The sequence below is a fragment of the Bubalus kerabau genome, chromosome 2 (assembly GCF_029407905.1).
Source record: "Bubalus kerabau isolate K-KA32 ecotype Philippines breed swamp buffalo chromosome 2, PCC_UOA_SB_1v2, whole genome shotgun sequence".
Lineage (NCBI taxonomy): Eukaryota > Metazoa > Chordata > Mammalia > Artiodactyla > Bovidae > Bubalus > Bubalus kerabau.
The window spans coordinates 91,685,057-91,699,818 of NC_073625.1; the positions used below are offsets into that span (position 1 = coordinate 91,685,057).

Below are 14,762 nucleotides of genomic sequence, written 5' to 3' on the forward strand. Positions count from 1 at the left end.
CTTTCACTTCTCTAAGAATAAACTGTGTCTAACAGTTGGTAAAACTCAGTAAGTTGCTTTGCCCGTACTCCTTTCTACCCATTTATGAACAATTTCACACAAGAGCAGCATCCTCACTCAATGAAGCCAAGTCATTTGTTTTTTCTAAACTATTCCTCACAGTGCTAATGTAGCGGTTCATCAAATAAGAGATGAACTGGACTAAATAGGTTAGATACTCAACTAGGTAAGTTTTTGCTGAGCCAGAGTCAAAGAGAAAATGTAATCGAATGGCAAGAGAAACAAATAAAATACAAGGTACCAAGAAGGTCCTAAGAAGCATGAGGAAGTAACTCATCCTGACTAGAACATTTGTAACTTGGACACCATCCTGAAGGATCACAGGGTTACTAGGCGGCGAGTAATTACGCTCCTACCACAGTATCACACCTAACAGGGGTCCACAGGCACAGGAACCACATATTTACCTAGTTTGGTCTGAGGTGTCTCAGGTCTTGGTGTGGTTTTATGTTTGGGACGTGGACGTGGGCGACGTGTTCTTGTTCTTTGTGATGTTTTTGGAGCTGAAGAAAAGAAACTGGTTAATGCTGTCTTATGACTGCAGAGAGAAAGGATTATTCATGGCTGTAGGTTTTCTAGAATTGTGCTAGATTTTCTTGAGTCTTGAGAAATTTGTATCTCTGGTTTGAAATTTTTTCATCTACATGCAAAAAAATTTGTGGGGGTGTCTGCTGACAGTTCTTTTGAGAAAGAACATATAACCTTATTTTAATTATCTGAAAACTTTACTATTATTGCTGGTACCAAATTTTCAAAAAGGACCCTGATCCAAGGGAAATCAGAAGTATATAACTTTCTATATCACATTACAGAGGGGCCCAGACTCTCCTGCTTTATGTTATATTTAGAAATTAGTTGGTTTAGAAATCAATTTGGATTATACTTAGAAATTACTTGGTTTAGGCATATATACCATATCTTAAAACAACTTTCCATTGCTGGCCATAGAATTACATCTGATGTTCATAAGGCATGCATGCTCAGTCATGTTTGACTCTTTGAGACACCATGGACTGAAGCCTGCCAGGCTCCTCTGTCCAGGCAAGAATATTGGAGTGGGTGCCATTTCCTTCTCCAGAGGATCTTTCTGACTCAGGGATTGAACCCGTGTATCCTGCATCTGCTGCATTGGCAGGCAAATTCTTTACCACTTAGCCACCTGGGAAGCCCTGTTTATAGGGAAGAGACTCCTAACTTTATCTGGAATCCAGCAGAACCACAGGCTCTGTAAAGTTTTAAGAAAGCTGGTAATATGGGTGATAGCTTCATACAGACTTATATTCTAACAAAGTGACCTATTTTAAACATCTTCAATACATTCAAAATGAAGAATATAGTTAAGTGACAAAAAAGGATGATGAAAGAATCTTGTAAAATTCTTTGACCAAGATGATAATGGAATAGAGTGGACAATGAGCAGAAAATGTTCTTGCTTAAAAGGTACAAAAGGTCATTACCTAATGTTGTCTGAGGAGCCTCAGTTCTCAGAGTTACAGGTTCAATGTCTGTGGCAGGAACTGATCAAAAGCAATTCAATAAACAATGGAGATTTAAGAAATGTGGGAAAAGAAAGAAAATTATCTTGAAAATGAATCCTTTTAATCCTATAATGTTTAAAAAGAATTTATGAAAAACAGTATTTTTTCTGTAATAACTAGCTGAACTCTGGTACCCATTTATCTCACAAATAACTATACCCCTTTACACTTTGCTTCTCTATGAGGCCAATGAAAAGTGTTTTTTTGTGGGGGGTTTAATTATATGATTACAGTTATACTGGAATCTTGGCTCCAAAAAATCTTTTGTCCGATACAAAATTTTTAAATTACTTATTTTAAATTTTTAAATTAAATTACGTATTTTTAAATTACTCTTAAAAATCATTATGAAAACTTGTGTTAGTATTTGACAGTTTTCACCACCATTACTAAATTTTTTTTGAGAAATAGTGGCAGCAGTGAGAATTTAAAATGTTCTTAATCAGTCTGTTTATTGGATATCTGTGACACATAGGCAAAAGATAAGCTTATGCTCTTTCTCCACAATAAAGGTGATACTCTTTCTTGCAACTTGTCCTTATTTATCCTTTTATTTCAAATGGATACTTGGGAGATAACTCTTCAAGTGAGAAACAGAGATGATTAATAAAAAAGTCTGGAAAGTAATAACTTTTTGTCTGAATAAACAGGATTCCTATAATTCTATAGTATTCTGTAATGATTGAATTATGCATCAAAACAAAATTTAGATTTATGACTCCTTGGTTTTAAATCAGTGTCTCTATTTTAAATTAAGTCCAGAAAATTAAATGTAAAGTCAAAAATGTCTAATCACCAATTCTCTGTAACACAACCTAGAGTAATCTTAAGCCACATCTGAAAACATTTTCTGAACTAACGGAAGACATGGTATCCAGAAGTGAAGGAAAGGGAGGACTACAAGGCAAAACAATATTCAAAGCTGAGTGCCCTCAAACAAAAAAGGAAAATTACTGTTTTGTTTGGAATTCAATACCACAAGATGAACTTATCAAAAGAAAGGTCCAGTTACAATGGAACAGTATGAAATCACAAAAGAAAGGACTTCTGCAAGAAAGAGATGATTACGTATTCTTTTTCAAGCCCCAATCAGCTTTTTCATTGCTTCCCTCCCACATCATAAATTATACACATATAAAAGCAGAGATTTCAACAATGTCCTGGTTTGAAGGATGCACAGAGAGAGCATTTGTGACTCTTGCCAATATCAAGTGCTGCAAGCAATCTATCTCTGAAGGTGATCAAAGCACGATTCACATTCAGGAGTAACAAGCTGAGCTGCAGATGTAAGAATACCTAATGATATGAAAAAGGTTCCTGTTGAAAATAGCAAACAATTTTAGGGAATGAATGAAAATGTGGATGAATGACCACTGTTTACACAAGACACTACAGACAGTGACAGAGATGAGAGGGGTGAGTTCAGAGAAACAATGACCAAAAGGGAAGACATCCATCGTTACCTATGCTTGTGGATGGCGCTTCGGTCTCAGATGTAACAGGCTCAAAAACTGCACCATAAAAAAATAAACAGATATAAGTAACAAAAGCAAGGAAGTCTAGACTTTTAGGTTCTCACTGATGCTTAATTCATAGGATACAGAAACTGGTTTATTCTAAGTTGATATAAGTTGCCTTCTTGATGGACTTATTTATTATGAGAGATGTTCTCTTAGTAAATTAGAATTTTCTACTAAACTGGAATCTTGGGAGAAAACTTCAATTGAAAAACAATTGAATTTTCAGAACTGTTACAGAGTATCTTTTTATTTGGTAGAAAATCATTTAACAGGTACCATTTAAAATGTAAGGTATTTTAGAGAAAGTCAGTCTCCATGTGATTGTAAAGGAAGAACACAGGATCAGCCTCCCTAGTGGTTGCTGCTGAAACCACTCTCGAAAATGTTCCAGATGAAGAAAAACAAGCTTTCATTACAAACACAAATTGAGAAAACAAAGCCTGAAAATGCTTTAAGAAAAATGGAATCTGTTAGATAATCAGATGTAAAATTTTGTCTGTTGTTTAGTCACTAAGTCATAGAGTCCTATTCTTTTGTAACCTCATAGACTGTAGCCTGCCAGGCTCCTCTGTCCAGAGGATTTCCCAGGCAAGAATACTGGAGTGGGTTGGCATTTCCTTTTCCAGGGGATCTTCCCAACCCAGGGATTGAGCCCAAGTCTCTTGCTTGGCAAATGGATTCTTTACCACTGAGCCACTGGGGATGCCCAGACAATCTGTTATAAAATTTACTAATTTCCCAAACATTGAGTTGTTCATTTAACATATGAAATGAACAAAGTAGCCACATCAGTGTGGCTACTTTGAGAAGAATGAACAAAGAAATCATTGTATTTAGGTTTCTATGCTTTACAACATGACAAATTATAAGCATTCTCAGCAAAATCCCCAAAGAGAAAGCATCTTAAGTCAAAGCATTGGAAATTATGTTTACCGGATGTAGGTGGTGGCGTATCTGGTTTTGCTGTGGGTTTAGAAAGTAATTGCTTTGCTGGTTTTGAATCTGAAGAGAAAAGGGCTATAATTAGAGTCATGGCAGAGCTGTGCATGTGGTTAGTGTTACTTACACACTGCTTTCCTAGTACCGAAAGTAGGGATTACCCAGGCTGGTACATCTGGTCTACGTGTAGTTTTAGGCCTTTGGGGTCATTTCGATGCTTAAGAGAAAGGTATTAAAAATTAGCATAATGGTTATGGCTGTAAGTGTCATAATTAAGGACACATGCTCGAGCAAAGAGATTATATAAATTTAGTGACTATACAACAAAATTAATTCCTGGGGTGGAAAGGGTGAGAAATGTGTCCATTCTTACTAATTCTTCTGAAACCAAAAAGTCTTCAGGAAATGTTCAAAATATGTCTTTCAGCAAAAGTAAGGAGAACTACAATTACTTTTTTTGTATAAGTAATTTTTAAAATGACAAGTATAATAGTTATGTTTCTTAATTGATAGTTTTTTTTTTTTTCAGTATAAAAACAGTAAGGTAGAAATTTGAAACTTGCTTAGTAGGAAACCAGGAAAATAATCCATAAATACTTGAAATTATACACAGTGTTACATGGTTATTTCTGGAATTTTCTAAAGTAAGTCAGTGACAAATTTATTGTGAATGCTGAGAAATTATAATAATTATAATCAAACAACATTAGGACTGAAAACAGTACAATCAACTTGAGACTTCTAATATTCTCAAGTTATAAAGACTATACTACTTTTATCTTGGACCCGAGACCAAGAAAAATGCATGTGTCTTTGGTTACCAAAACATACTAAAGAAATTCTTCAAAGAAATATAAAAGCTGAAGAAGCCATTTTTTTCATGCAGCTTTCTGAAAGGGGTAAAGTCTTACAAGTTGAATGAATAAAGCAATGAAATGGTAATCACGACACTGGAATAAAGCATTGCCACTTGTCAAGTCCAGGATGAGCACAGAAGTCCCTGAGAAAGAGCAGATGGTTTTCTCAACTCAAGGACACATAATGGAAGGACAGAGGGTTTGTGGGAAACCAGGAAGTTGTGACCAAAACCACAGACCTTCCCTGAAAAAGCACACAGAATTCTTTTAGAAGTCTATCTTCAGGCTCTTCAGACCCAAATAGGAAAGGGGAGGGAACGCATGGAACAAAACTGTGACACAGTGTAGAACTTCAGTCATGCCTGGGTGGAGAGCAGGAAAAGAAAAGTGACAACCCGGGAAAGGAATTGGGGGAGAGAAAATTACCGATCGTGGGCACCAAGGGTTCCGGTGGTACCGTTGCAGGTTCCAGAGCTACAGAGGCAAAAAACCGAAAACACTCATTATGTCAAGAAGCGGCATCTTGAGAAGGAAACATGACTCTTCCATCTTTACTTAAACTGTGTACTTTTTCTAAGTGTAATTTTCCTTTCTATTTCTCCCATTTGCCCCTCTTCTCCCTATTGCTTTCCCACACCTCATCTGCCGTGAATATACATCTCGTACAATATTTTTCTGGTGCCCTACTTTAATGATCCACTTAGAAGCCCAACTTATTGCTCTGTATACTCAATAATTACAAATAAAAATATAAATGTATTCATAAAATGTGAATGTAGAAAGCACAGATGCTTAAATATAAAAATAAACTACACTGATTCCTGCAGCCCAGCTATTTAGGTGGTGAGTGAATGACAGTTGCTCAGTCATATCTGACTTGCCACCCCATGGACTTCATAGCCTGGACTATATTCCATGGACTATATAACCTGCCAGGCTCCTCTGTCCATGAAATTTTCCAGGCAAGAATACTGGGATGGGCTGCCATTCCCTTCTCCATTTAGGTATAGGTAGCTACTTTGTCAATGGCACCCCACTCCAGTACTCTTGCCTGGAAAATCCCATGGGCGGAGGAGCCTGGTAGGCTGCAGTCCATGGGGTCGCTAAGAGTCGGACACGACTGAGCGACTTCACTTTCCCTTTTCACTTTCACGCACTGGAGAAGGAAATGGCAACCCACTCCAGTGTTCTTGCCTGGAGAATCCCAGGGACGGGGGAGCCTGGTGGGCTGCCGTCTATGGGGTCGCAGAGAGTCGGACACGACTGAAGCGACTTAGCAGCAGCAGCAGCAGCTACTATGTCAGAAACCACCATATTCCATTTTTTGTGTTAACTGGAACCCTGAATGGCACATTTACCAGGTTTGGACTTGGGCACATCTGGACTAGGTGTGGTTTTAGGGCGGGGACGACGACCTGGCCGTTTGGTCTTTGGTGGAGCTGAAGAAAGAAAATCAGCTGGTTAATATATGAACAGTGACCCTACAAACTGACCATCAATACTATGTGCATCTTAGAAGCATATTTAAGCCCTCTGATTTATTGCAGACATGTATCCTTCTGTTTTTGATTATTTATCCAGTTGAAGGAGCTCTTGAAAAATGGAGTTGTGGGGTTTCTTTTTTTTTTTTTTTTTGCCAAATATTAATAAATAACTCTTCAAGGGAGCTCTCTATTTTTCCCTTTTGACTTGAAAAACTAAGAACTTTATACAGCTCGGAGAAGACAGTCTCATAAAATTTTTGAAGATATATTATGTTCAACAGGAATATGAGAAAAGTTACTTTTATTAATGGAAGCTGCTAGGGATAAAAACTAAAATTTATTTGGCCTAAGATTCAAAACAAAACTTTTTCACTTAGCACTTAAAAATCTGCAAATCAGTAACATGTGTAAAATGGATTTGAATTCGAAATTATTTCAAGTTAGGCAAGTTTTTAAGAACAAGATATAGTTTTTGAACTACAAGAATTAAAATTTCCTTCCCAAAGAATAGGGAACTGTCACACACAAATGAACATTAATGAACAAATCCATTACTGTGAGCCTGCTTAATAAAGATGCCAGCAGTCAGGAAGAGAGGAAACAAAGGTAGGTCACTCACTGCATTACCTAATGTTGTTGAAGATTTAGTTTCTAGCATTCCAGGTTCTAAGACTACATGAAAAATGACCAAGAAGGAATCAAAATCAAAGGAAAAATGATGAACTTTATTAAAATATGAAAAATGCTTAATTTTTAAGTACTAAGTTGAGCAAACATAAATGGTGAAACTTTTATTCATGTAAGAAATTGCTTTTCTATGTAAATAGATTATTGTGTTTTTAGACAAAATGAACAAAAATGCAGCTGGTCATTTAAGTTTGGAAAGAGAAAGTGGAAAAAAAAAAAAAAAGCATGACTCTCATTTGGAAGATGTGAATGCAATAAAGTAACCAACAGCTCATATTATGAAGGAAAATGTGGGTAATTCGGTAAGAAGGCACCAGCAGAACAGTTTTGCTCTCTTGAAGAAAAAAAGCTATAAAGATTGGGGGTGAGTTTTTCTTTTTCTCTTACTTAATAAATTTCCTAGTGAAATATCAGGGTATTGAGAGCTGAAAAGACCATAATGCTTTAAAGAAAATCTACAAATGTTAGAGTTTTGAAAGCAAAAACAAAACAAAACAAAAAAAAAAAACCTCTAAAAATGAAAGCATAAATGTGTCCTGGGGAAGCCATGGTCCTCTGTGGGGAATAATGAGGTTAAAACAAGCTCAGGACACAGATATAAGAAGGAACAAAAAGGAATATGGCAAATCAAAATCAGTATGGCTGTCTCAGAGCTTCCACTTAGTCAAGGCAGCAGAGAGCTTATCTTCTGGCAGAAACAGCTAAAAGCAAGATCTGAAGGACAATCAAGAAATAATTTTTTAAAAAAATCCAAAGCTAAGGACGAACTTGGACACAGTAAGTGAAAGTAAGTGAATTCTTTTTCACTCACTAGAGGAAACTTCATTACCTATTGGTGGTTGTGATGGTGGGGAAATCTCAGGTTCTGGGGCTGCAATAAAAGCAAGTATTATCTAGGGAGATGCTGACGGCACCATATAAGGTAGAAATGAAAGGCCCTTTACCATAACAAGTGTCCTCTCAGTGGAAAGTCATCGGGTTCTATTGGCTTACAAAATAAAACTCCATCACCCCACAGCCTCTACACAAACTACAACAGAAGAAAGAATTGAGAATTCTAATTTTTCTTGTTGATCTTTAGCTATGTTCCCCACTACAGCTCCTAGTGCCTGAGGAGATATTACTTTAAAAGGAGGTCAGTGTAGTCTTTCAGAGGTCATTCACCTGCTGTTTTATTTTCTTCAGGACAGTCAGATGGGAAATGGCAACAGATCCATCAGACCTGTAACCATGTCTGAGCTCTGTTAGTTTTGGATCATTTTCAGCCTGACTGGAGCTGATATTGGTACACACACACACACACACACAAAACAGGAATTGAACTTACAGTCTAAAAAGGGCCACAGGTGTTCATATGGTATTCATTATATCTACTACTACTTATTGCTGGTGAACAAATTGATTTACACATGAAACTTATTCCATTTAAATTAGCAAATCAGCAGAAGTTAGAAAGTAGTCTCCACATTTCATGAAATGCTGAATAAATTCATTAAAAATATTATCTAAATATTCTGACAGATAAACTCTCCAAGGCCATTCAGATTGGCAGTAAGTAAATGCTGAATATAAAGAAAGCTGAGCGCTGAAGAAATGATACTTTTGAACTGTGGTGTTGGAGAAGACGAGAGTTCCTGGGACTGCAAGGAGATCCAACCAGTCCATCCTAAAGAAAATCAGTCCTGAATATTCATTGGAAGAACTGATGCTGAAGCTGAAACTACAATATTTCGGCCACCTGAAGCAAAGAACTGACTCATTTGGAAAGACCCTGATGCTGGGAAAGATTGAAGGTGGGAGAAGAAGGGGATAACAGAGGATGAGATGGTTGGATGGCATCATTGACTCAATGGACATGAGTTTGAGTAAGCTCCGGGAATTGGTGACGGACAGGGAGGCCTGGCATGCCACAGTCCATGGAGTCGCAAAGAGTCAGACACAGCACAGTTCAGTTCGAGCGACTGAACTGAACTGAAATGCTGAATATAGTTTGGTACAAAGACTATTTGTTTTGTTTTGTTTTTTTAAGAAGATGATCCAACAGCTTTCCTATTCTATAGCACAAAAAGAGTTGATTTCTTTCAAGAAGAAAATAAAAAGGAAATCAATTTTTGAAGTAGAAAACAAAGTAAAGATTCTTTGACATTTTTATCCTTACAGAAAGAAATTAATTAATCTAGTCCCTACTGACCAACTTAACAGAACTTAAAATCACTGTGTACTTAGATATTTCTTAAATTACATTTACCAGGAATTATCTCTGATATTTCTGGACTACATGGTGTGGGAAGTTTGGCAGAAGCAAGTAGTGATGTTTTAGCGACTAAAAAGGAAAATATAATAATAAATAATTTGGATAGAGAATATTCACTTATCTGAAAGCAAGGCATAATAGCACAAGGTGTTACTGAAATGTAGCATCATTCATCAGAATGTCTGTGGCCAAAAAAAGAATTCTGATTTCTCATGAACTTGTCAGAAATAGAGTATAACAGATGAATGGCAAAGCTGTAGTAATGTATCAGACAGAAGTACACTAAGCAAAGTAAAAAGTATGTGTGTGTGGGGGGGGGGGGCAGCGGCAGTTGAATGCCTCAGATTCTACAGGAAAAAGGGAAAATAATTAGTAAATATCAGTAATCAAATATGATAAATATCACAAAACATCCACATCTGAAAATAGCAACACCAAAAATTCTCTTGAAACTTCAAGGTTATAATTAATGTTTTAATTTCCACAAAGTTGCCTTCTAAAAGTATGAAAAAGTAAGATTTGCTACTTTTAGCAGCTTTAGATTTCACAAAGATGAAAGAATGCTGCTGTTTTAATTTTATAAAGAAAAATCAGCATTTTTAAGTTCCTGAGACTGAGGCCAAATAGGTATGGCATCCTATCAACTAAGTTTCCAATTCACCTGCATAAGAAAATATTATAGTCAGTGGTTATTAAGAAATCTATCTTCTGATAAGATTTCCTCTATCTCAGCCTTAATGTGTTATGGATAAAGATACAAAAATGTTCCATAAAAAAGCTGAGTGACACGCAAATAACCACACCAATCAGCTCAGCACAAAACAAACAAAAAGTCACTGATGGATTTGCGGCTAGAGTACCATTTACTGTTCCATCTGCCATGTCAGAACTGAGTACAATAAACACCCATGATTGGAGGTCTCTCCCTTTCTTCAGATCTTTAAAAGCTTGAAGAGCCAAATGTCATTACAATCTTAATGATTAACTATGAAGGAAAGAATTCTTATTGGATGAGGCAGACAAGCTAGGACATAGTAGATGGCTGAGATTTTTAAGAAAGCGTTGGATTTGGCTTGCATGCCAAAACCAATGTGGGTTTTTACTCATTAGCTTAACCACAGGGGAAAGCCAAAGGAAAAGCAGCCTTCATGGAAAGTGAAAAAGGAAAAGTACGTGTGTGAGGAGAGGACTGGGAAAGTCAAGGAGTGGCTCAAATCAAAAAGCTTTTGGTGGCTTATTTGCTCTCCTGAACCTTGGCTACAAAAGAAATCTTTAACAGAGCTATAATGGTGGTTGCCATAAAATGAATACATTTTAAAAAACTAACACCCAAACCATGGTTTATGGAGAACTAGTCATTACTCTGTGTTGCCTCAGGCCACTCAAAGTCAACTTGAGCTGGTTTAACTTTAGGCGCAGATTATGAAGTAATGATACTTGCTGTTAGGGGAAAAGAGTGAATATTCTTAGGTGATTAGAAGGTAGAAATCAAAGCAATATAAACCCGCTAGCTTCCAAATAATTTCTCACATTTTTAAAAGGAAATGTCAAATTAAGAAATCTTTTTGCTCAAATACGTTAGTGATAAGAACACTCTCCCACCCTAATTTGAATTAATGAATTTCCTCTCAGAAATGCTTTTATTTCCAGAAACCACTAACATTGATAATGTAACTTATCATGAGCAAATGATAATTAACATTTGGAGACATTTTTTCAATGTTTTCAAATTTTATCTTGTAACAACATAAATAATTAGAGAAACATTTAAAGCTGGTGACCCAAACATAATGTAATATTTCTCGGTCTACCTGGTGAGAGGACCCTATTCAAAATACAGCCTAAATGTAACAGTTACTACCTTATTCCAAAGTCCTCTGGGCATAATTTTTAAATAAATGTACAGGAAACCCTTCTCTCAGCTGTCAGAGTTCTTTGAGTTAAACCACTAGAGTTCTTGAGTTTATTAGCTATGCTTCTTTCTCCTAACAACCTCTTTTAGTGAGAGTACTTCATTCAATTTCTTGGACTTAGAAACCTCACTCATGGTCATGGCATCAACCATACTCCCTTTGCCTAATCCCTAATTTCTTTCCTTCTGATGCCTACAATACCTGGAAATCTCTCTGCCACTTTTAAAGGAGTCATGAGAGTTCTCTTTCTGAGCAGTTCCATTTTCCTTCCTTACCCATGTCTTTGCAAAAAGACAAATCATGCCCACTTAAGCAATCTTTTGCTTTAATGATCCTACTCTGTAAATGCACATTAATGAAAAATCCATATTACAGTGAGAAATATATTCTTCCCAAAGCTCAGGCATTAAATTTTTTATGACAATAATGAGTTGTGACAAAGTTCCCCTTATAATCTCATAAATCAACATTTCAGACTATTGTATAGATTCTGTATAGATAGAGAAAAAGAAAGATTTAATTATTTAACATGTTCTGCAATCCTTATGCAAGAAATTATCTGTTTTTAATTATATACATAGAATAACCCCTTGCTGCAAAAGAAAAAAAAAAAAAAAACACCTACTTTTCTTCAGCAAATTAATGTCTCCTGAGAAGTAAACAAAAGTCAGTGTTCAGAAATCAGCCCCAGTTTAGAAAGAAGTCATGGAACATTAGGAGACTACAACCCTTTCTAGTCATGTACCCTGAGAGCTGAGAAGGCCCCAAACAAGGCAGCGTTCGGAGGGGACGGAAAGACTTCTCCACTTCTCAGCTGAAAGGCGGCTGATCTGAACTCCAAGCAACTTTGGTATTGGAAACTATTTCACAGTCCTAGACAAAGGAGTTCTCAATCATTCTGTCCACTCTCTTTCTGTGCTTTCTCTGTGATGGTCATGCACATAATGAAACACCACACAGCTCAAAGAGATGCTATGATCATATCAGAGGAGCTGGCTCTAATGACATCATTTCATTACATTTTTGCTCTTTCCATGGAAAGATGAATCAAATACCAAAGTGTGAATCAAAGGTTTTGTTCCAAAGAGTGGCATAAAAAATTTTTTCAACCCTACATTTGAAATAATATGAAAACAAAGCTCAGGGTAATTACCAGGTTTGCTGTCTGTCACTTCTGGACTGAGAGGGACTTTAGGTTTCAAAGAAAGAAATTGTGTTTTACTGGGAGCTGGAAAAATAAAGAAACAAAATGATCATCAAATCAATATTTAGACATTTCAGTGTCTGAAACTACAAAAGGAAAACCTATACTTCAAGTGCTATAAACCCATCATCTTGGATGATTTTGGAAATAGTCCATTAGAAAATAAACTTAAAAAAATAGTATTTCACAGAGCAGTATTTAATGAAAATATACTAATACATTTTCATCTTTTTGAAAAAGCATTTCAAGAAAAAAGGCATTGCCATCAGTCACCATTACTATACAAAGTATGACAATGATTTTAACCCAGGATTAAAAAATAAAAATTAGCGTAATGATGTGAAATAAGGTTATTTCACATTTCTCAGCCATGTCTAAGTTTCTAAGCACCCGAAAAAAGAAATGTTTTAAAAGTAATATTTACTGATATGTATAATGTTGTGGTCTGTGGCATAAAGAAATGTTACTAACACCATAACAGAAAGCTGTTTTTCTAAATGGAGTTTGAAATTGAACTTGAGGGCCTTAGCCCCCAAAATGGAGAAGTGTATATAAGACACAACTATAAAAACAATGATTGTGTAGAAGATGGAAAAGCATTACTGATTTTACAGCTTTCCAAGGTACAAAGGCTGAGTTCACATCCACCAACCCCAGTGCCAGCTATCCAAAACTATGCAAGTCATGGAGCTGATGTGCTCTATGAGATACTGAGTGCTGTTGAAATGGTCCAGTGAGAACAGCGATTGAGACGTTACATAAAAGCTGGCATACTGGACTTTCCGTGGTGAAATGAACCAACACATCTACTAAGGACACATCGTTACCCATTGTTGTCCGTCTAGGTTCAGGGCTTTTAGAAATTTTAGATGGAATTGTTCCAGGACTTGTGGTTCTTTCTGGTGATGGAAAGGGAAAAAGGGAAAAAAAAAAAAAATTAACATATTCTAGAAACAATTTAAAAAAATCCTCCAAAGAGGAACTGAATGACCCTTTTAAAATCCTGTCATATTTAGTCAGTGTTTACAAAGTATGCAGTGAGTAAAAGTTGGGGGAAAGAATTTTAAAATTCAGTCATAATAGTATAGGCTATAAAAAAACTGGAATAAGCAATGGAATAATCAAAGCCTGGTTATTGAGCATGAGTCTGAGTGTACCCATTAACAATGAAGACTAGCACCTCCAGATTGATAAATTACCTCCACCTCCAACTCTGTGCCATAATATATGCTGTTCCCCTTTCCTTTTCCTCTGCCTAAACCTGACACATATTCTGATGTTTATATCCTCAACTCTTACTTTGCTTTTCTGAGCTTCTACTCTAAGAGAGTCTTACAAGCAGGTTATATCATCTTATGTTGCTCTCATCATTCATGATGTATTATCTTTTTAAGATTATGAGCAATTGGATAGCCAGAGTCACATTCTCTGCATCTCAGCCATCGCCCTAGTGCAAAACTGAAAACACAGTAGGCAACAAATATGGGAACTGTTAGCCTGATAAACACTTAATATAGATGCCTGGAGGAAAATAATTGACATTATGTATCATTGCTGCTGCTACTGCTGCTAAGTCGCTTCAGTCGTGTCCGACTCTGTGTGACCCCATAGACGGCAGCCCACCAGGCTCCCCCATCCCTGGGATTCTCCAGGCAAGAACACTGGAGTGGGTTGCCATTTCCTTCTCCAATGCATGAAAGTGAAAAGTGGAAGTGAAGTCACTCAGTCGTGTCCGACTCTTAGCGACCCCATGGACTGCAGCCTACCAGACTCCTCCGCCCATGGGATTTTCCAGGCAAGAGTACTGGAGTGGGGTGCCACTGCCTTCTCCTTATGTATCATTGTGACCATATAAATCACTATATATGACTGTTTCTATGTTTATACCAAAATTCACATGTGAAAAACATCATTCACTAAAACTGATCTAAAAAGAAATAGCAGCATAAGCATTGTTACTTAGAAATGTGGAGTTAAATACAAAAGAAACATATTAAAGAATTGGAGAATGGGTCTCAGGGGTAGAAGAAGGTGGGCAGTAGAGTCCTCTTTTTCAGTCTAAGACTTGAAGTACCTAAAAAAAAACCTCTATGTATTATTTTGATTTAAAAAGATTATTTCCAGAAAAAAAGAATATCATTCATATAATTTTCAGTAAAATCTTACTGAAAATGTTTTGTTTTGTTTTTTTTTTACTTTAATTATTCATCTTAAGTTAATTCCAAATTTTATACAGCATCTTTAATCTACAGAATCTTTTCTCTTTATAATAAGTACATGGACATTATCTACTTGGAATTAAATAT

General features: G+C 36.4%; 1 protein-coding gene across 19 annotated transcripts in view; it reads right to left on the bottom strand.

Annotated features, from left to right (window-relative positions):
• The window catches only part of ABI3BP (ABI family member 3 binding protein), a 298,503-nt gene that overhangs the window by 117,169 nt on the left and 166,572 nt on the right, over positions 1-14,762 (bottom strand). For 15 of the 19 annotated variants that reach the window (XM_055567939.1, XM_055567955.1, XM_055567954.1 and 12 more), the window contains 8 exons: positions 13,284-13,355; positions 12,406-12,480; positions 6,273-6,353; positions 5,341-5,388; positions 4,052-4,120; positions 3,062-3,109; positions 1,518-1,577; positions 468-563 (listed from right to left, as the gene is read on the bottom strand). In XM_055567939.1, coding sequence (XP_055423914.1) covers positions 468-563; positions 1,518-1,577; positions 3,062-3,109; positions 4,052-4,120; positions 5,341-5,388; positions 6,273-6,353; positions 12,406-12,480; positions 13,284-13,355 — 549 coding nt within the window. The remainder of the gene's footprint in view (positions 1-467; positions 564-1,517; positions 1,578-3,061; positions 3,110-4,051; positions 4,121-5,340; positions 5,389-6,272; positions 6,354-12,405; positions 12,481-13,283; positions 13,356-14,762) is intronic. The other 4 variants (XM_055567950.1, XM_055567947.1, XM_055567952.1 and 1 more) reach the window with 3 other exon arrangements.